Source organism: Perna viridis, chromosome 10, assembly GCF_037379345.1.
Source record: "Perna viridis isolate PV_CMFRI_1.1 ecotype Kerala chromosome 10, ASM3737934v1, whole genome shotgun sequence".
Lineage (NCBI taxonomy): Eukaryota > Metazoa > Mollusca > Bivalvia > Mytilida > Mytilidae > Perna > Perna viridis.
The window spans coordinates 23,988,222-24,009,280 of NC_142454.1; the positions used below are offsets into that span (position 1 = coordinate 23,988,222).

Below are 21,059 nucleotides of genomic sequence, written 5' to 3' on the forward strand. Positions count from 1 at the left end.
CATATGTATTGATTAAAATAAAATCCTTATTCATGTAAAGAAGGATGAAATTGTATATTTATAATCAGACTATGTCACAGGCTGTTAGAACGGCGAATTTTTTTGTGTATACTACACCGTCAGATAGTAGTGATAAAGTACTTTAGTCAGTCAAGTAAGAAGGTCCGTTTCAGAAATGGTATAACTAAATACCCAAAAAATTTTCCACACCTTTTGTAATGGGTTTCTTTCCCCTACACTATAATACCCCTGTATGGGCTTGTTTACTTTTCTAAGCTGCCGCTTATAGTCTATAGTTTAATAATCGAAATCAGAGTTTATGTTTATGAGTAGTGAGTATTTGGTAAATCGCAATAATGACCCCAATCGTATGCTATTACAACCGTCACGGCGGACGTCATGTGACTAATATGTAGTAATGATTCACCTGAACTTGCTGAAAGTGAAGTGTTCAACGTTTAGCTGGTTAGCCCCGTCAAACTAGGAGCATAGGCATTATACACTAAATGTTACATGAATAGCAATATGTAGCCCACACAAGTAGAAAGACAGTATCTGAAATAACGTGCAATTTCATTCTTCATCTGTAATGACTAATGTTCATGTATATCATCAGACATACAATGTAGACATCAATCTGTTTTAAATCAGTCATAGTCTCTAACCTGGAAGCCTAGGTACAAACAATGTAATATATTTGTTCCACAAATTTCTCTGTATGTTTTTAGCGATCTTAGGGCGATTATCGTAGTCTTATACATTATAGTAAATCTATCAAACAGATCTGTGAAATCAGTTGTTGCTTCAGTTTTACAGGATGTGACTGCTGATCAGTTCATTTTATTTAAAGAATCTCCATGTAATGCATATTAAATGATAGAGATTTAGACATTAGTTTATTATAAGACCAGTGAACCTGAAATGCTCCAGTCCCCAAGAAACATGAATTCATACATGGGATCTGCCTTGTTATTAGACCAGTGGAATCTGAAATGAAGAAAGCCTGGAAAAAACCTGGAAGAAAAATGAATTCATAATAGAGTCTGCCCTGTTCTATTATTGTTAATATGGAGTAGGCATTGCCTAAATCAGCGAGCACTTTGAGCTTTACCATATATGTACCATTGCTAAAAAACCTCTTTGGCACAATCTGGTGGGGATTAGATGAGAATTTTTGTTTTGCAAGTACAAAATTCTTTTTTTACATTTCAGCAACAAGCGAAATAAATATTTTTATTTGAAAATCTGCCTTGTTAAATAATGGAAACAATTTTTTCTTTCAATGAATGTGTAAAAAAAATTTTTTTTCTCCAAAATCCAAGCCCCATCCCCTTTCCCATTGCTTTCAAAATGGTGGATAACTCAGGGTTTTTTCCAGCATTTTGAAAACTGACGAAATCAGAATAGATTATTTTCATCATTCTGAAAAGTGTCATCAATGACAAAAATGACGAGCGCTAGAAAAATCACTGTAACTTGGTAGCACTTTGCCAACCATGTACTTTACAATTTTAACCCTTAAGAGCATCCCTAGCAACATTGATATCCTTTTCAGTTGAGCGAGTTAGATTAATTTGTATATAGAACAGAAATATTACAGTTCTTCATGGCTGGTGGGACTAGTTTATACATATCATGTCAGTGACTTTCTTACCTTTTATTGCAGACAAATATCGGCTGTTTCTCCCGGAGACTTTTCCCAAAATGTTGAAAAATATTTTTCCCAAAGGGAGTAAAATTCCAAATTGTCAGACATATTTTTTTTAAAACCAGGTAGGGAAGCCAGTGAAATGTTCCGCGAGGTGTTATTTCTTGACCCCGGTACTTTGTTTACTTCTTGGGAATGTTTTTTTTTTTTTTTTGACAAGTTGTAACCTAATGAATATTTGGAGTGCATGTTTGTCATTTCAGTATTAGTTTTCATTTCCAGATCAGCATATGACACGTTTCTGTCCCCTGTGCCATACATGTACATGTATATCCCAGTATGGAAAAAATTTCCCAAAATAAAGGATTGGGGCTGCTTTTAAAACAATGAACAAAATCACTGCATGTGACAAACAAAATTCAGATGCAACTGACAGCTGTAAATTCTAAAAAGTAAACAACTGCCTGTCCTACAATATATCTTAAAAAAGCTATGCTTCAATTTGGATAATACTATCAAAGTTACATTTGTATATTAACCCAAATTCACATTTCAGACCATGACAATTAGGATAATGCATTAGAACAATTAAAACTGAATATCATAACAAGATTTACAAATATTGGAATGTATAATACAAAAAAATGTATATCAAATCAATCCAACAAAATTCATCAAAGGTGTTTTTAATTAATGTTTCTTAGGCATCATTAAAAGGTTTTTCCTTCCTCTTATTATTTGAATTCATGTTAGATTCACAACATCTTTACAAAATACTCAAAACGGAGTAAAAAACATTCACTGAAACTCAATCTTAGTACCAAAAAAAAAGCATTGAGACTTGATTAAACAAGGAATAGGATATCCATAATTCAGGATAGAAAGCTAGAATGAAGAGACTTGACAAAACCCATCATACATGTACATGTATGCATGTAACAAATGAATGACAGAATACACACAGAAAGCAAATAAATGAGCAACATTAAGACACCACTGAAAACTGGGTTAATGGATTTTCAGCGATTGAGATTTAAATAAAATTTTAAGAATGGGCCATTGTCAATGATAATCCGTATTTCAATGGACCATTCTTGAACTCTATGTAAATAAAATATTATTTGAATTGGACATTTTCAGGTGAAAGGTGATAAACGATGCATGATCCTTACTTATCCTAATCACTGGGTCTGAGGTGCACTGGTAGGGTAAGTGTCCTCTGCTTTTCTTAAAAAATGGTCATGATATCTAAGATGTTGTGAATAGTTTTTTTCTTATGGTAGAGATGGCCACACCATGACTTTAATAAATGTATTAGTATGAATACACAAAGTAACATTAAGAAAAAATCACTTTTCTGGTACATGAACAAATGTACATTTTTGTATTTTTGGTATGTTTAAGGGGTTTGTTTCTTGTGTAATCGTTACAATGTTGATTTTTTATTAGGATTGTTTGTCTCATTTTACAGGTAAACCTAGCCAGTCCTATTTGATTACTGTTACAGATGGTGGGTTATTTTGGCTGGTGTAAAATTATGCGATTTTGATGCAATAAGGTACACAAAAAATTTTAGTGTTTCTAACTCGGCAGAATGCTATGTAGTACACTAAGTACCTAAGGAGGTAGACCTAGAGTAAGGGACACAACTCCTAAAAATCATTGGAACGTTTGTATTCAGCATTTTACATCAATATTATATAAGCATCTAATTAATTTGGATTGATTTTATTCTGCTTCAAACAAAAGCTTTAGAAGCTTTGTGAAATTGAATACGATACAAATATATCACTGATTTCAAGAATTATATCCCTTACCATAGGTCTACCTCCTTAATGCCAAAGTACATGTTCAGCAGAATTTATTATGGAGTTTTTAGACAAACTGTTGAAATAAACTGAAGTAAGCACCCTGCAAAAATTACCTGCTTTACTGTAATATTAATAACTTTCTGTGTCAAACACATCAGTGTCAAGTACCTGGCAGAAGATCACTGTTCATTTTCTGTCATGTATTCATCAGTTTTGTTTTTTGTTATATTATTTGCACACAAGACCCTTATAAAATGATCTTTGAATAACATCTTTAATGCATAGTACTAGGTGCCACAGTGTCTGCTGTTTGAGAGTACATTTTCATATAATTTAATTTCAGATGTAACATACTTTCTGATTGGATAAAAAATTTTGTCCAACAACTTATAGACCAAATTTTGTAATGTGACTGTGATGTCATAGCTGTTTTTTGCTGATTTATTCCTTAAAATTTTATACTAAAATTAAATCATACGAAATAGTGACTGTTATATTTTTTCGGTCTATTTAAAATAACCTCAATGCTGGTGGTTTATTTTTTGTGCACCATGTGACCAAGGTTATTTCCTCATACCCCTAATATATATAACAGTCATTCCTTAAGTAGATAATAAACCATATACATGTGCATTTTATATTTGGTTCAAAACTCTTTTGAAATTTGTTTAGTGTCAGATAAAAAATGCACTCATGTACATAGTACATGTATGTGAATTGAACTAAAAACTACATGTAAAAAATCAATTTGAATCTGTATTGAGTCATTTAATTTAATATCACAATATCAACAGTGTTCTCCTCAGGCCATTATACATGTAGCACTGTACTTTGCTGTGCTATGGTTTCGTAGCACTGTGCTAAATGTATCAGTAATTAATTTTAGTTAAAATGCACTATGGGCTCTGTGCTATAATTTTAGAGGAAGGCCAAAACAGCTGTGCTATTTAAAAATTATGGGGAGATAACTGATCAATATATCACTATTATGCATCTTAATATTTTCTGAATTAACTCTTCAAATACCTCAAAGTTGCAAATATATATACACAATGTAGCAAGGTACATGTAAGCATACATGAGATACATGTATGATATATAATAATCAAAAATAAGGTTTGGGTAATCCTATTCGATTGTAATCCAAAGTAAACAACATAAAATTTGATTATTTTTAATCATTATTTAATTGATTGCAGCTTGACAAATGCCTGTAATTATTGATTTCCTCTTTAATTGCATTTCAAAATTTTAAAGTCGGCCAGTCTAAGTGCATACATTTGTGGAGTTATAAATTAAGGAAGATTTTTTTTTAAAGGTCAGTTCAACTTGAAATTTATTCAAACATATATGTACTTGTAAAATGTTTATTTCTTCCTTTTATTACTTTTAATCATTAAACATTAAATGTTGTAGTGTTTATAAGGAAGTCATTATAGTACAGTTTATGGTGGTTTACAGCAAGTGAAATAGTTAACTTCAGGGTTTAGAGTTGGTCTTCCCTTGACCGAATGACAGATTACCTGTGATGAACTTCCTTAGTTAAATATCTGGTTAATATACAAGGATATTTTTTCATAGGTATTTGAATCTTCATAATAATTTTTGTCTGATAGATTCAATATTTTTATTATATAGGTGGTAGTGATTTATCAAATGTTCCCTGTGTGAAAAAACATGATAATTCACACTGTGAAATAATCTAGTAATTTCACTCTCAGACTTTCTCCTGCCTAAACGTCTGACACCACAAATATCATTCCACCAATTACAAAATTAAAAACCTATGCTGAAAATAGCAACGAGTGTTTGAGAAAATAAATACGATAAATAATATAATCAATTATTTATCCTGAATAACAAAAATATAAATACATGTGCCGGGAACACTTAAAGATTTAACTCATGCACTTTTTCACACACTCATTAAACCTAGGTGTTCTTTGGCTCTCATGGTCATATTTTGGTTTTTCACTCATTCCAAATCATTTTCCTGTAACTCTCAATTTCCATGCACCTAACAAAGTTTATCTGATGTTTGTTATTTAAAATCAAAAGAAAGACCTACTTTATCCCCAAAACATCATCATTGTACATACACAAAACATCATCATTGTACATACACAAAACATCATCTTACATACACAAATTGAAATTGATATTTTCCTTGATTTTTTTTCCATTTGTACTCGAGTTGAAATGACATAATAGTAACATGATCTCTTTTTCTAAAATGATGTATATATTAACTTTATTTATTACATAATCTTTCAGTTTTTACCTTTCATCCTAAAAGTGATTTTATTCTTTAGGAAAGTTATAAAAGGTTTAAATCAAATAAGTTGAAACCAGAAAATCATCAGATCATACTCCTTTTGAAAAGATTTAGACATGACAGGATCACCCAGTTTATGTAATTGCATACTTACACACTGCAGTAAGTTGGATTTTGCTTTTATTTTTGAATATGTGGAAGGGTGATAGCAATGTTGTGCAATCATAGTGAGCTTTTAAATTCATTTGGCCCTGGTGTCACAAAAATTGACTTAAGTCTGAGAAAATTCTTCACTCTTTGTGACCTCATTAAGTTAATATACTTTGAATGGAGTTATATGTACATGTACCACGGAACTTAAGAATATTCACTGACTGAAGCATTTTTTTTTTTTTTTCAAAGTTTTGTGTTACTTATCCATCATCATTACTATTGATATCCATTGACAAAGATAAGATTTAGAGGTTTCTTAAGAACTACAACATGCTTTGATTTGGAGCCATGCTTCCCTTTCATTGAATTCTACCACGTGGTCTTGGGTGGCTAAATCAAATCATTTTTTAAAAATCTTAACCCATATATACCATTTTCACATGTACATGAACATGTGTGTCATATGAAAGTTTCCACTGTGATATTAGTTCATTCCTCTGAGCTGTAGAGAACTTTATAAATTGGTCAATCACTTCAATGTTTTCTCTTTCAGTTTTGCCATTGTGATAGTAAGACAAGCAAGCAAAGTTTGGGACTGTAAAGAAATGTTAATTCCACAATGAGATTCAATAGTAAAGAACTAGTCCAGATAGCTGAGAGTGGAGTTGTTGACAAAGAAGGGGTCTTGTTAATGAAATATAAACCAGAAGGAAGAATATTCAAGAAGGAAGAAAGTAAGATAATTCACTTTATTAAGTACCTGTACATGTACTGTAAAAGTACTTTAATGCATGGATACCAATTTTTGTGGATTAGGAAAGAAACTCAAGTCCGTGGATTCTTGAATCTGTGGTTTTGAAGTTTTCAGTATACACATCTATTGAAATCTCCTTTTCGTTGGGAACCAAATTTTGTGGTTTAGCCTACCCACGTAAACCACGAAAATTTGTACCCCAGGAACAATAGTACTTTTATAGTATTACTATCCTTGTATATCAAAAACTAGTATCAGTTTCTCATTTCATACTCAAATCAAGCTACCCGATTGATTGAAATCAGAATTAAGGAAGTGTTTGAGGATTTTTAGATTTTTAGGAAACCAGGTCAAGCCTGGATTTCATAATAAAATCTTAGATAGAAAGATTCCTCAGATCTTCAATTTCAACTGATTTGATTGGTTGAAGTACATATGTATGAGTTTAGAAAGGATATGAGGTTAATCTCAATTTGAGAATGTTTCTAATTTTTTTAATAAGGTTATACCCAATAACCTGGTTTGGGCCTGTTTACACTGTTTATAAACCATGAAGTGGTTTATAAGTGTAAACTGTTTCAAACCAGGTTATTTGGTATAACCTGAACAAAAATTAAAGACATGCCTTAAATGAATGTCTTTAATGGCATAATTTTATCACCATGTATAATATAAAAGAAAGTGAAAACAGAGAAAGTGTAAAAGAGACAATAACCCTACTAAACACTGAAAAAAAAATGGCAATCTATGGGCCTTCCATAATTGTGAGATGTTACCACACCCAGAATCTGCCTTTGAATGCCCCTGGATATGAAAGTTGGGTGCTGTAAATAAAAGTCACCAATGTAAAAATGAGAACAATACATAATCACTAAAACATGCATCAAAAAACATGGTTTAAGCTATTATTGTTCATAAATAAATATCAAACATTTAAATAAGGTAATGAACCAGGAGCAGCATGTGGTAATAATATACAGGTATAGACAATGCAAAATATAATAGGTCAAAGAGCATTTCAATGGATAGCTATAGAGAACACCCTTAGTTGAAATACATATACTTTATTTCTGTTCAGTTTAGAGGCAAAAGCAGTAATCCACTTGAGATTGAAAATAGAATCTGTTTCACTCATTTCCATTACTTATTCATGTACCCCATTATTCATTTCAAAATAAAAATGTGCTGTATATGTACAAAAACAGATATAATATTATGTATGCAGTTATTTTGGTGATTAAGGAAAAATGATTCATTTCAGCCTATATAGACAGATACTGCAAGCTGAAGGGAAATTTACTGTTTTATTACAAGAACAAGGAATCAGTAAGTACATGTGTACCCATATCAATTTTGTGAATTTTAACTTTGCAAATTTACCGTACTTGATGAAAGGCTTTATTAGGGTTTTATACTCCTCCACACGAAGTGACAAGGTATTATGTGATCCATCTGTCTGTCTGTTTCCAGATGATAACTTGAGAACTGATCAATGATTTTTTTTCTTACTTTACACAGTTGTTTAGTACCATTAAATACAGGTTAAGTAAATTTCTGCAACATTCAAAATCCAAACATAGTGTTTCAGTTAGGCTATTTTGAATATTTTGCCATCCCATTTTTTCTCCATTACATTTTGTGCATGGTTGGGTGTACATTGTATTACTTTATTTTCCATTAAAGCCCCATTTTACTTTTATATTTTATATTCCTATAAACAAAGTCAGGGTGTATATAAAAGTCTTTTTTTATCTGTTTATTTCTGTGACTTTTATGAGTAACTCTTAAACTGTTAAATGGACTCAGATGAAATTTTATGCAATGGCAATCCACCAAATTAGAAGTAATCATACATGCAATCAGATGCTTGCTAATGAAGATAATACCAACTTACAGTTTTGCCTTTTTATGTATCAGTCTTGTATTGCATATTCCTGAGCGGATGTACATAAAAACATGAAGCCTAACAAATATAGTGTGCTTCCTTTTTGCCTTTTGCTGCTTTTATTTTTGTGCAAATGATTATCGTTTTTTCATATCAAAAATACAAAATTGAATCAAGCTATGACACTAAAAACATGTTTTTGAGAATAAACAGTATTTAAAAAAAAATAATGCTTCAGAAAAGGGGTCTATTTCTAATATGAGCGCAATATAAAAATGAAAGTAGTAAAAGTCTATTTTTAGTTTGACTTGTTCTGATATACCAAAGTTTGTGCCTTTTTTTTATCAAAAATTTACATAAAAATAATTTTTGACTTTTCCTAAATAAAAAATAAAACATGGTTGAAAGTGATAGAGACTCCTTGTCTATTTTTAAAAAAAATCATGAGATTTTAAGGTTCACAGAAAAGCCTGTGGGGTAATTAATACAAGACTGAGACCTTGTAGTGAGGTTATCATTCAGAATGTTCACTCAATGTTCTAGTTTTTACAAGATTAACTGGATCATAATCTACATTTCTAGTTTGGACTTATATGTCTTTGTATATCCCAAAATTAGTATGATATGGATATTCAAGGAAAACGTAAATTTCACTTCTTTGCCACAGACCATTGACAATATATATCATTAAAAAATAGCCACTTCCAAATTCAAATTTGACCTTTTTTGTTGGAGGGTGGAAAAAAATTTTAGCCTTTCTAGTATAGAAAAAATTAAACAATTTGATTTTATTTTTAACATGCTTTCTGATTGGCTGCCTCTGTTTGAGCAAACCAGGTTATTTTGTCTAGCTGGTTGGTTTCATGAAAAACTTTAATTGTGAATTTTATCATTAGTTTCTATCTATTTCACATTTACAACTTTTTGTGAAATCAACCGCTGGTTTAGTACTGTGATGTCATTAATGTTATAGGTCAGCAATCCATGATTCAATAAGTAAAAACAGAGTAATTTTTTGATTATAAATCCATTCATAATATCTAGACTGAAAATAGTGAAATCCATTATAAATCTGACTATCAGAAAGGGTAAACAAGGGAACCAAGGTTATAGCGGTAATCAAAAGAATGTAATCCAGGGACAAAGATCAGACATGGAAAACAGACATACACAACAAAGTACATAAAGTAACTAAAATCATACATACAAAGTAACAAAAGTAAATGAGCAACTAGGACTTGACTAAAAATTGGGAGCATGGACCAGGTGCACCGGTAGGGTAAGCATCTTCTGCTTTTCTAGAAACACCCGCCGAGTTGCTCATAAAAAGTCGAGTCCGGGGTAGACAAACGAGGAAAGGAAAATTATAAATATAAAGAAATATTTCCAATTTTTTAACTTCTTTAATGAAATAACTTGTTGTGGATCAGTTTACATTAATGCTTCATTATCTATAAGTAAAAATTGCTAGAAATCATATTACTTAATATGAACTGTTGAAAATTTAAAAAACATTCCTTAAATGGATCAGCCCTATGCAGCTAAACCTGTTAAAACAGGAATTTGGCCAAAAAAAACATAACTTGCATCTTCATCATATGATTTCATGTGCAATTTTAAACTATGTCTTCAAAGAAAAGCTCTCAAAACTGTATTTTGTGAAAATGTCTTTTCGAAACTTTCCAGAGAACAGATCCACTTGGTGTACTTGTTTTAGAAAGGTGTACTATAGAGTTGGATGATGAAATTGACAACTCATTCCTCATTGGTAAGTGGACAGACTTCAACACTTTGAAATTTATCACATGTTTATAGTGATTAAAGTGTCATATGATATTTAAACACTGATATGCTGCAGGGGTCAAAATATCATACCGGTATGACACTAGTATACTGTAGACCAACTTATTTTCTAGAGCAACTGTTTTTTGCTTATTTTGTGAGCAATGAATAATTGTAAAAATGAATTGTTGGGAATAAGTCCTTTTATTATGAAATACATGGTGTGAACAAAGTATTAGTTATAAATAGAAGCACAATCAGTTGATATCCCAAATCAGGAAAACAAATTCCTCCAATTGAAAATTGAATATTGCAAAATATCAATCCAAGTTGTTTAATGTCAACATCACCTTGGCGAGTCTGTTATGATGTTGAAATTAAATAATTTGGGTTGATATTTTGCAATTTTCAACTTCCACTCATTATAAAAGGTATAAATATATATTCACTACTTGGCTTTTCAGAAGACTTACATTTTACATTAATCATCTATCATTGCAAAGCTCAACCATTGTTTAACAACTTCTTTTTTCTTAATTGGTAGTATTTGAAGGAGAAGAGCCCACATACCGCTTTGCCTGTGCCACAGAAAAAGACCGAGATGAATGGATACAAATTTTACATCTGTCCAGCTATGAGTGTCTCAAGATGCAGCTACAGAGTCTTCGAGAACAAATACAGGCCAAGACAGGACGAGACCCAGTGTCCCAGCCTCCACCAACAGAAACAGGAATGGCATTCGAGACACAGTCTGGTGCGGTTTTTCAGGATTTTATTACTTCTAACAAACACTGATATTGGTAATCTTTTATGACTCGAGGTGGGAGTGTGCTATTTCTGGTTTTTATTTTGGAGGCTATTATTTGGTTTATCTGTATCACTCTATAGTCCTGCTTAGTTTTGAGTTTGCTTTCTAGATATAGCTCCACACTGCTCATTGAGCTCTAGATCTGTTTTATAGATATATAGCTCCACGCTGCTTATTGAGCTCCAGATCTGTTTCATAGATGTAGCTCCACACTGCTCATTGACCTCTAGATCCATTTTATAGATATAGCTCCACACTGCTCATTGAGCTCTAGATCCGTTTTATAGATGTAGCTCCACACTGCTCATTGAGCTCTAGATCCATTTTATAGATGTAGATATAGCTCCACACTGCTCATTGAGCTCTAGATCTGTTTATAGATATAGCTCCACACTGCTCATTGAGCTCCAGATCGGTTTTATAGATCCGTTTATAGATACAGCTCCACACTGCTCATTGAGCTCTAGATTCGTTTATAGATATAGCTCCACACTGCTCATTGAGCTCTAGATCCGTTTTATAGATGTAGCTCCACACTGCTCATTGAGCTCCAGATCTGTTTTATAGATGTAGCTCCACACTGCTCATTGAGCTCCAGATCTGTTTTATAGATGTAGCTCCACACTGCTCATTGAGCTCCAGATCTGTTTTATAGATGTAGCTCCACACTGCTCATTGACCTCTAGATCCGTTTATAGATATAGCTCCACACTGCTCATTGAGCTCTAGATCCGTTTTATAGATGTAGCTCCACACTGCTCATTGAGCTCTAGATCTATTTTATAGATGTAGATATAGCTCCACACTGCTCATTGAGCTCTAGATCCGTTTACAGATATAGCTCCACACTGCTCATTGAGCTCCAGATCGGTTTAATAGATGAAGATATAGCTCCACACTGCTCATTGAGCTCTAGATCCGTTTATAGATATAGCTCCACACTGCTCATTGAGCTCTAGATCCGTTTATAGATGTAGCTCCACACTGCTCATTGAGCTCTAGATCCGTTTTATAGATGTAGCTCCACACTGCTCATTGAGGTCTAGATCCGTTTTATAGATGTAGCTCCACATTGCTCATTGACCTCTAGATCCATTTTATAGATATAGCTCCACACTGCTCATTGAGCTCCAGATCGGTTTTATAGATGTAGCTCCACACTGCTCATTGAGGTCTAGATCCTTTTTATAGATGTAGCTCCACACTGCTCATTGAGGTCTAGATCCGTTTTATAGATGTAGCTATACACTGCTCATTGAGGTCTAGATCTGTTTTATAGATATAGCTCCACACTGCTCATTGAGGTCTAGATCCTTTTTATAGATGTAGCTCCACACTGCTCATTGAGGTCTAGATCCTTTTTATAGATGTAGCTATACACTGCTCATTGAGGTCTAGATCCGTTTTATAGATGTAGCTCCACACTGCTCATTGAGGTCTAAATCCGTTTTATAGATGTAGCTCCACACTGCTCATTGAGGTCTAGATCCTTTTTATAGATGTAGCTCCACACTGCTCATTGAGCTCTAGATCCTTTTTATAGATGTAGCTCCACACTGCTCATTGAGGTCTAGATCTGTTTTATAGATGTAGCTCCACACTGCTCATTAAGCTCCAGATCGGTTTTATAGATGTAGCTCCACACTGCTCATTGAGCTCCAGATCGGTTTTATAGATGTAGCTCCACACTGCTCATTGAGCTCCAGATCGGTTTTATAGATGTAGCTCCACACTGCTCATTGAGGTCTAGATCCGTTTTATAGATGTAGCTATACACTGCTCATTGAGGTCTAGATCCGTTTTATAGATATAGCTCCACACTGCTCATTGAGGTTTAGATCCTTTTTATAGATGTAGCTATACACTGCTCATTGAGGTCTAGATCCTTTTTATAGATGTAGCTCCACACTGCTCATTGAGGTCTAGATCCTTTTTATAGATGTAGCTCCACACTGCTCATTGAGGTCTAGATCCGTTTTATAGATGTAGCTCCACACTGCTCATTGAGGTCTAGATCCTTTTTATAGATGTAGCTCCACACTGCTCATTGAGGTCTAGATCCGTTTTATAGATGTAGCTCCACACTGCTCATTAAGCTCCAGATCGGTTTTATAGATGTAGCTCCACACTGCTCATTGAGGTCTAGATCCTTTTTATAGATGTAGCTCCACACTGCTCATTGAGGTCTAGATCCGTTTTATAGATGTAGCTATACACTGCTCATTGAGGTCTAGATCCGTTTTATAGATGTAGCTCCACACTGCTCATTGAGGTCTAGATCCTTTTTATAGATGCAGCTCCACACTGCTCATTGAGGTCTAGATCCTTTTTATAGATGTAGCTATACACTGCTCATTGAGGTCTAGATCCGTTTTATAGATGTAGCTCCACACTGCTCATTGAGGTCTAGATCCGTTTTATAGATGTAGCTCCACACTGCTCATTGAGGTCTAGATCCTTTTTATAGATGTAGCTCCACACTGCTCATTGAGGTCTAGATCCGTTTTATAGATGTAGCTCCACACTGCTCATTGAGGTCTAGATCTGTTTTATAGATGTAGCTCCACACTGCTCATTGAGGTCTAGATCCGTTTTATAGATGTAGCTCCACACTGCTCATTGAGGTCTAGATCCGTTTTATAGATGTAGCTCCACACTGCTCATTAAGCTCCAGATCCGTTATATATATATATATATATACAGCTCCTCACTACTCACTGAGCACTAGATCTGTTTAAATAGATATAGCTCCACACTGCTCATTGAGCTCTAGATCTGGCTAAGTATTTTATTCTAATATACATTTATAATACAATGTACTCATTATTACATTAACATATAGGTCTTTAATTACCATTCTGTGTAACTATCAGGCAATGGGTTGCACATCATTTTCTTGACTTGGTAATTTTTTGCTCAAATACTGTAGACGTATTAATTTTTGTTGTTGCCAATCTTTTACGGATTTTCAAGTGAACATATTCGTGGGTATCAATTTTTTGTGGTTTCAAAAATTGATAAGCCTTATATGGTGTTAAAAAATTAGTTTTGCGGATACTATTTTTCACACTTTTCTGTCCATCATGAAAATAATGAAAATAAGTGCACTGCAAAAATTGATCCTTTTACAGTTTATTCAATACGTGTAGAAAACATCTGAAAAGCTATTTAAGTTCATCCAGATTTATTATTATTAATATTATTCCAGGAGCATCTATAATGTAGATATTGTTTATATAGAGAACATGTGGGAAAATTTTCTCACCATTTTTTCATAGATTTCCAAATTTCCAAAAGTCATCACTACAGAAGTTTTATGGTCGTCATCATGAACTCGTGGATCGTTATGGTGTATCCATCAGCACCATGAAAACTGATTTATTCAACGGGTCATGGTTTTCCTTTCCTGGTTTGTCTACCCCGGACTTGCCTTTTTATGAGCAACTCGGCGGGTGTTTCTAGAAAAGCAGAGGATGCTTACCCTACCGGTGCACCTGGTCCATGCTCTCAGTTTTTAGTGGAGTCCGAGTTGCTCATTTACTTTTGTTACTTTGTATGTATGATTTTAGTTACTTTATGTTCATTGTTGTGGATGTCTGTTTTCCATGTCTGGTCTTTGTCCCTGGATTACATTCTTTTGATTACCGCTATAACCTTGGTTCCCTTGATTACTCTTAGCCTATCAGTATCTGAATAAGGTTAATTTTATGAACACTTTGTTGTGTACAGTATTTCTGGAGGTTATAAGGTATAAATAATGCAATAATATCTCTGCGTTTTTATTCCCCAGCTCTGAAGGAGAGGGGATATGTTTTTCCCTAGTCTGTGTGTCATTCTGTAACAGTTTTTTGTCACATTTTTCTCACCAACTAATCTTCACAGCTGCTTGAAATTTTTGCACATCCTTTCTGAAGATACGCCATGTGGTGGGATATATTTTCAGAAAAATTTGATGACAACTTCCTGTTTACTGAGGACACAATTATTTTCCTTATATCGAGCCATTCTTTTTTTTACCTTATACACATTTTGCCTGATTCTTAGTCAGAAAAGTACTTAATAAAGTATGATGTGAAGGGTATCGAGTATTTTTTTTGTATCAATTTCTCTTAACACAAATTTCTACTATACTATGACATTACACTAAAAAAGCTATTGCTTTGCATTGAATCTTCAATTTTTGATGAAATCATAATGATTGACGGTATTATTTTTGTGTTCATTTTTTTGTTGTTATTCTGATATTTGTTGAGATATTCATGTTTATCCCTTTGATGTATAAAAAAATCTGTTCTGTGAAAAAAATATAGCCTAGATTATACACTTGTATTTATAACTTTTTCATTCTTGTAGAAACTTTCAAGTTCAAGAGCACTGTCCATTTTTATGAAAGCATCTTATGATTTACATTATAAATATTGGATTACAATGTTACTGATCTACTGTTTTGTACTGTTCTCTATAAGAATCAGGCATTCGATGAATCATAGGGAAAAAAAAACACACATAAGCCTCCATGATATCTTTTTCAAAAATGTTTTCTGAAATGCAGAATTACATTAATTGTTTTAATTATTAGTAATTTGTAGTATAAATTATATATTAAATGCATTACAATTTCATCATCAATAGGAGATGACTCACTTTTCCCCTGTGGTCTCACTAACTACTTCTAACGTTTCCATTACTTTACATGTTAAAAAAGTAATTTTCAAAGTCTCACAGTGAATTCCCAGGACAAATGATATCTTAAAGTTGCATACCGTTGCGAAGCTTGGAAAGTAAGGCTTCCAAAATCATTATGCTAATGGTATGAGATTGTAGAAATTTTTCACAAAATTTACTCGAATAAATAATACTGAAAATCCACATTTTTACCTGTTCTGCTAACTAACAGCATGGAGGCAAATTACTCACACATGTAAACAATATTCATACGCTTTTGTAGTTAATTACATATATGATTTTAAAGTACGCATTCTCAGCTTTATTTTGACCACTTTTAATCATAATACACACAAATGATGCACTTACAATGCATATGTTTAGGTTCAGTGTGTTTTTGGTACTACATAAGGGGGGGTGGCCATTTAAAAGTGGTCAAAATAAAGCTGAGAATGTGTACTTTAAAATCATATATGTTTTAACTGAGGATTCCCAGGACAAATGACAACTTAAAGTCACATACCATTGCAAAGCTTAAAAAGTAAGGCTTCGAAATCAGTACACTGATGTTACGATTATAGTAGAAGATTTTCCACAAAATTTTCTTGAATTTATAGTTATAAAAATCCACAATTTTACTATTTCTGCTAACTGACAACATGGCGGCAAATTATTCACAAATTATTAAGTTAAAAATTTGATTTAAACTACACATTCTCAGTTTTATGTTGACAACTTTGATCAACATTTACACATGTTGTGCACTAAAATTGCGTAGAACTAGGTTCAGCGTGCTTTTGGTACTATATAGAGGAGTGGCCATTTGACTCGATAGCATTAAGTGAGACATCATTCTATTGTACACTCCTTGAAACGTTGACTTCCCAGTTAAGCGTTCATGCATCGTTTATTGTTTGTTTACACATCGTTTTGCATGCGTTTAAAGGCACGATAGCAGCATTTGTTTATTTATGTACATTCATTATTTTCTTATTTCAATTGTTATTTTTATATTTCTTGCTGTTATTTTTGTATTTTCATTCATTCTATTTTTTATTTTTACGTTCTTCATAAATATTTGTTTTTTTCATCATTCGTCTATCATGTGTCATGTATTGTGTTTAAATGCATGATAAGCACATTTGTTAATCGTGCGTTTAAATTCACACTGGAAGCATTCGTTTATCGTGCGTTTAAACACGCCATAGGAGTGTTCGTTTAAATGCACGATAGAAGCATTTGTTTATCGTGTGTTTGGTGAGCGTTTACTGGTTTAGTGTGCATTTTTGTATCGTACGTGCGGAAAACCTAAATGTCTCAAGGAGTATAACTTTGAACTCCCATTTCTGTGTTCTCTGAAACTTCAAAGACGAACAAACTTTCAATTAGTCTTTTATGTACCTTAAACTATGTCAAACACTGTCAAATTCTTGTGTTTTTTTATTTTTTTCAATTTTGCCTGATTCTTACAGATTCCAGTACTTAATACATTTGTATTGTGTTTTCATATCTTTGCAACAGCAAAATATGAGTTTATAGATTTCCTGTCAGTGTGTCTGTAAATGCTTTTTCTTCTCAGGTGTAGGCTTTCATGAAAATATTTGTTTGAGAAGCTGAAGAAAAATTAAAAAAAAAGAGGGAGGGTTTGTTTTTCTCATGTGGGCTATATCTCGAAAAAGTCTTTTCTAAATTGTGTCAAGCTTTAAACAGCTGTTTGTTATAATGACATCCAGGTCAGTATAAATAGGTTTCAATTCAATGTTTTTTTTTAATCTTAATTTATGGAACTTTTACATTTTGAAATAATCTTTTTTTTTTCATGTTTATCATACTGCAAGAACTTCTTATTTGAATTGCTTCAAACAGTTTTAATTTGGTATAATGACCTTAAGGTCTGTATACATGTACCATCTTTGTTCACAGTTGTTGGCAGTTGTTCTGTTGCATTCTAGGTGGGGCTTGGCAGAGCTGTTAAAAGTTTATGTGCTGTGGTTAATTCTTCAGTTATTTTGCTTCCTCTTGAGACAAAAATAGTTTCTTAATGATACATATTTCGAAAATTATGTGAAAAATGCTGTTTAAAAAAACCCACTGTATTCCCACAATATTTCCAGTAATTCTGACAGGAACACACGCACTTATATAAAACTATTTGTTTGTTTGCATATGTCAGAGTCATATAACTTTATTTATTGTACTATATTTACAAATATTATGAAGGAAGAAATTTTAAGTGCTGAAGTTAAGAGATAGATAAATGTACTTTCCTTCAGGATACTTCCTAGAGTGGCTTGATACATATACATGTTGATTGTCCCTGGATGGTATCATTTATTAACATTCTATATGTTATCAAACAAGATACATACAATGTTCAAGACTTTTACCAATACTTCAGTACCATAAATTTTGGGATATACTGCTTTGGATAATTAGTTATTCATGGGTAATGCTTTTTATTGTCTTGCAAAATTTCATATTTCTCTAAGTCAGCAAATTTTGAATATTGTTTGTAAAAAATATGACAATCAGTTTTTGACACAAGGAAATGAAGAAGGAAATGTTGCCATAGTAACTAAAGTGTTTTCTGTCTAATGTACAATGTTATAAAGTTTGGACTAGAAAGTTATGATAAGAAAAAATGATTCTGGGATTAAAAAACGATGAAACTGTCAAATTTGGGGCTGACAGAATTTGTTGCATTACACAATATTGTGAAATATTCAGGATTTAGATTTGACAGGTGATTTGAAATACTCAGGGGTTTGAATTATATAGGAAATTTGGAGTACTTGTTGTGGATTAGGCAGGTGATTTGGAATACTCAGTGGTTAGATTACATAGGAGATTTGGAATACCCAGTTGTTGGAATAGACAGGTAGTTTGGAATACTCAGAGGATGGATTAGACAGGTGATTTGGAATATCCTGAGGGGTAGATTAGACAAGCAAAACTACAATAACTTGTTCCCTACAAGTCATGATATTGAATGAATGATATTTTCTCAAATCATGAATATTTTTATCATGTTTATATTGATGCAGATATATTTTTTTCAGGTAATGCCAATGCTTCTGAGGAGCCAGCTATGGAAATCTGTCTAGGTAAGATTTATTTATTTTTATCATTTGATACTGTAATATCAGTTGCAAAGTTTTTATTATTACAAGAAATATGACTGACTTAAAATAACAATAATAAAATATCTTATTATTGGACTTTTAAGATTTTGATTTGGAAATTTTCTGAACATCATGAAAATTAAAACACATTTTCAACTTAAAAGACAATCTCGCAATAAATAGTTCTAATAACAATCAGGTGCCCTGCGTGGGTCTGGGTGTCAAAAGAATAGGCCCGCAGCAGAACTAAGCTAATCGTAAAAGGCGACTAAATAGTGTTCAGAATCGTGGCCGGGGCTCCTCCACAGGAGGCTAAATTTCCCGACCCTACCCACCTCTCCCTATTTCCAGTGGCAATCAAAATTTGTCGATCCCATTGTCCTTGTGTCCCATCCCATTCTTCATTTCATTATCATTTCATTATTTCATTTTCATTTTATCCTCCATTTCCTGTCATCGCCTGGATATAGCTGAAATATTGCTGCTCGGGCGTTAAACCTCAACAATCAATCAATCATAACCATAGGCTGAATGTTTAGGGTACTATTTTGTAAGTATCATGCATGTTCATATATGGGTCAATTTAAAAAAAAGAAGAAAACAATTTGTGTAATAGATTTAATGAATTCCTCTAAAAATGGTTTTTAACAAACTCACACAAAAGTAGTTGTATGGGCATCTGCTTATACCTGAAAAGTTCTGACATTTTTTTTTTTTTTGCAGCATGTGAGAATCTTAGGAATGACAGCTCTGGTTCCCCTCCAAATCCACTGGTTGTTATTTATACTGTTAATCCACCAGTTCAACAGACCTGGGTCCAGCATAGTCATACAGAAGTTGTAGAGGTGAGAAAATTAGTATTCGAACTTCAGAAAAGTGCTGTTCTCCCCATTTTTTGGGGTGGGGTGGGGGACATATTGATATTGACATGGAGCCGGTCTTAGTATTTGCTCCTTTTATAATATTATTATACCCCTATGTAACAAAGTGGAAATTTATTGGACTAGCCATATTTGTCCATCTGTTTGTCCTTGTATCTATGCTCAATGGCAAATATGGAAGGTATGTAGGGATCACATTGTATCCACATTTCTTATAAGTGCAACTCTTCCTAAACTACTCACAGGATTTTTTGAAATTTGACAGGAAGGTTTGATGTTATATGTAGATGTGCATGAAGGATTATAGTCAGTGTCAGAGGACTAGGAAGGGGGTCCAATTTAAGGGTTTTACATGTTAAAACCTTGTAAGCCCAACTACTCTTATATCGCACAAGATATTTTGATGAAATTTTATAGGAAGATTGGGCATCATATGTAGATATGCATGAAAAAATAAAGTTAATAATTTCCAAATTTACATATTATAAAATTATTGCCTACTTAGGCCAACTGAAAATGATTTGCTGGTTCTCAGGCCTTCCGTTTTTCTATTTTTTGTCTCATTGTCAATTTTATCACCATTTTAATGTTAAAATAAAAACAAAAAGTACCTGCCTCATGATTTGAAATTTTATATTAACAATATAAAAATCATTCTCATTACATATTTGATGCAGTGAAAAGACAAAAGGAAGTGCATCCCATCTTCATTGGTTTTTATGAAAAATGGCTGGAGTAAAAGAATTCAACTTATCATATCATACTAACTTTATTGCACTTAGCCACCAATCACTAGACAGAAACCTAACTACAAAACAAAAAATAAATAAAAAGGGAAAAGTGAACAAATAAATACCTTACTATGTTCACATGTGTGAGAATAAATTGGATTAAAAAAGTCATACTGTTTATTTCAGGGGAACAATAACCCCCAGTTTCTGAAGACAATAGGATTTGGTGATGCCTCAGGTATTGATACGAACACAAGAATCAAGATGACAGTCTACCATGTCAAGGAAAGAATGACAGGAACGGTATGTACCATGTCAAGGAAAGAATGACAGGAACGGTATGTACCATGTCAAGGAAAGAATGACTGGAACGGTATGTACCATGTCAAGTAAAGAATGACTGGAACGGTATGTAACATGTCAAGGAAAGAATGAGAGAAAAGGTATGTACCATGTCAAGTAAAGAATGACAGGAACGGTATGTACCATGTCAAGGAAAGAATGACAGGAATGGTATTTGCCCTGTCAAGGAAAGAATGACTGG

The 21,059-nt window shown here is 33.0% G+C and overlaps 1 protein-coding gene across 15 annotated transcripts in view; it reads left to right on the forward strand.

The window, feature by feature from the left end:
• The first annotated feature begins 210 nt into the window (after positions 1-210).
• LOC148605054 (inositol polyphosphate-4-phosphatase type I A-like) overlaps positions 211-21,059 on the forward strand; it is a 78,127-nt gene continuing 57,278 nt past the window's right edge. For 12 of the 15 annotated variants that reach the window (XM_088551228.1, XM_088551231.1, XM_088551232.1 and 9 more), the window contains exons 1-9: positions 211-332; positions 3,120-3,206; positions 6,441-6,621; positions 7,903-7,967; positions 10,213-10,294; positions 10,853-11,062; positions 18,841-18,885; positions 19,627-19,748; positions 20,702-20,818. In XM_088551228.1, the coding sequence (XP_088407354.1) occupies positions 6,507-6,621; positions 7,903-7,967; positions 10,213-10,294; positions 10,853-11,062; positions 18,841-18,885; positions 19,627-19,748; positions 20,702-20,818 (756 nt within the window). In that variant the 5' untranslated portion in view covers positions 211-332; positions 3,120-3,206; positions 6,441-6,506. Of the gene's footprint in view, positions 333-3,119; positions 3,207-6,440; positions 6,622-7,902; positions 7,968-10,212; positions 10,295-10,852; positions 11,109-18,129; positions 18,228-18,367; positions 18,525-18,840; positions 18,886-19,626; positions 19,749-20,701; positions 20,819-21,059 lie in introns of those variants that run through there. The other 3 variants (XM_088551241.1, XM_088551242.1, XM_088551243.1) reach the window with 3 other exon arrangements.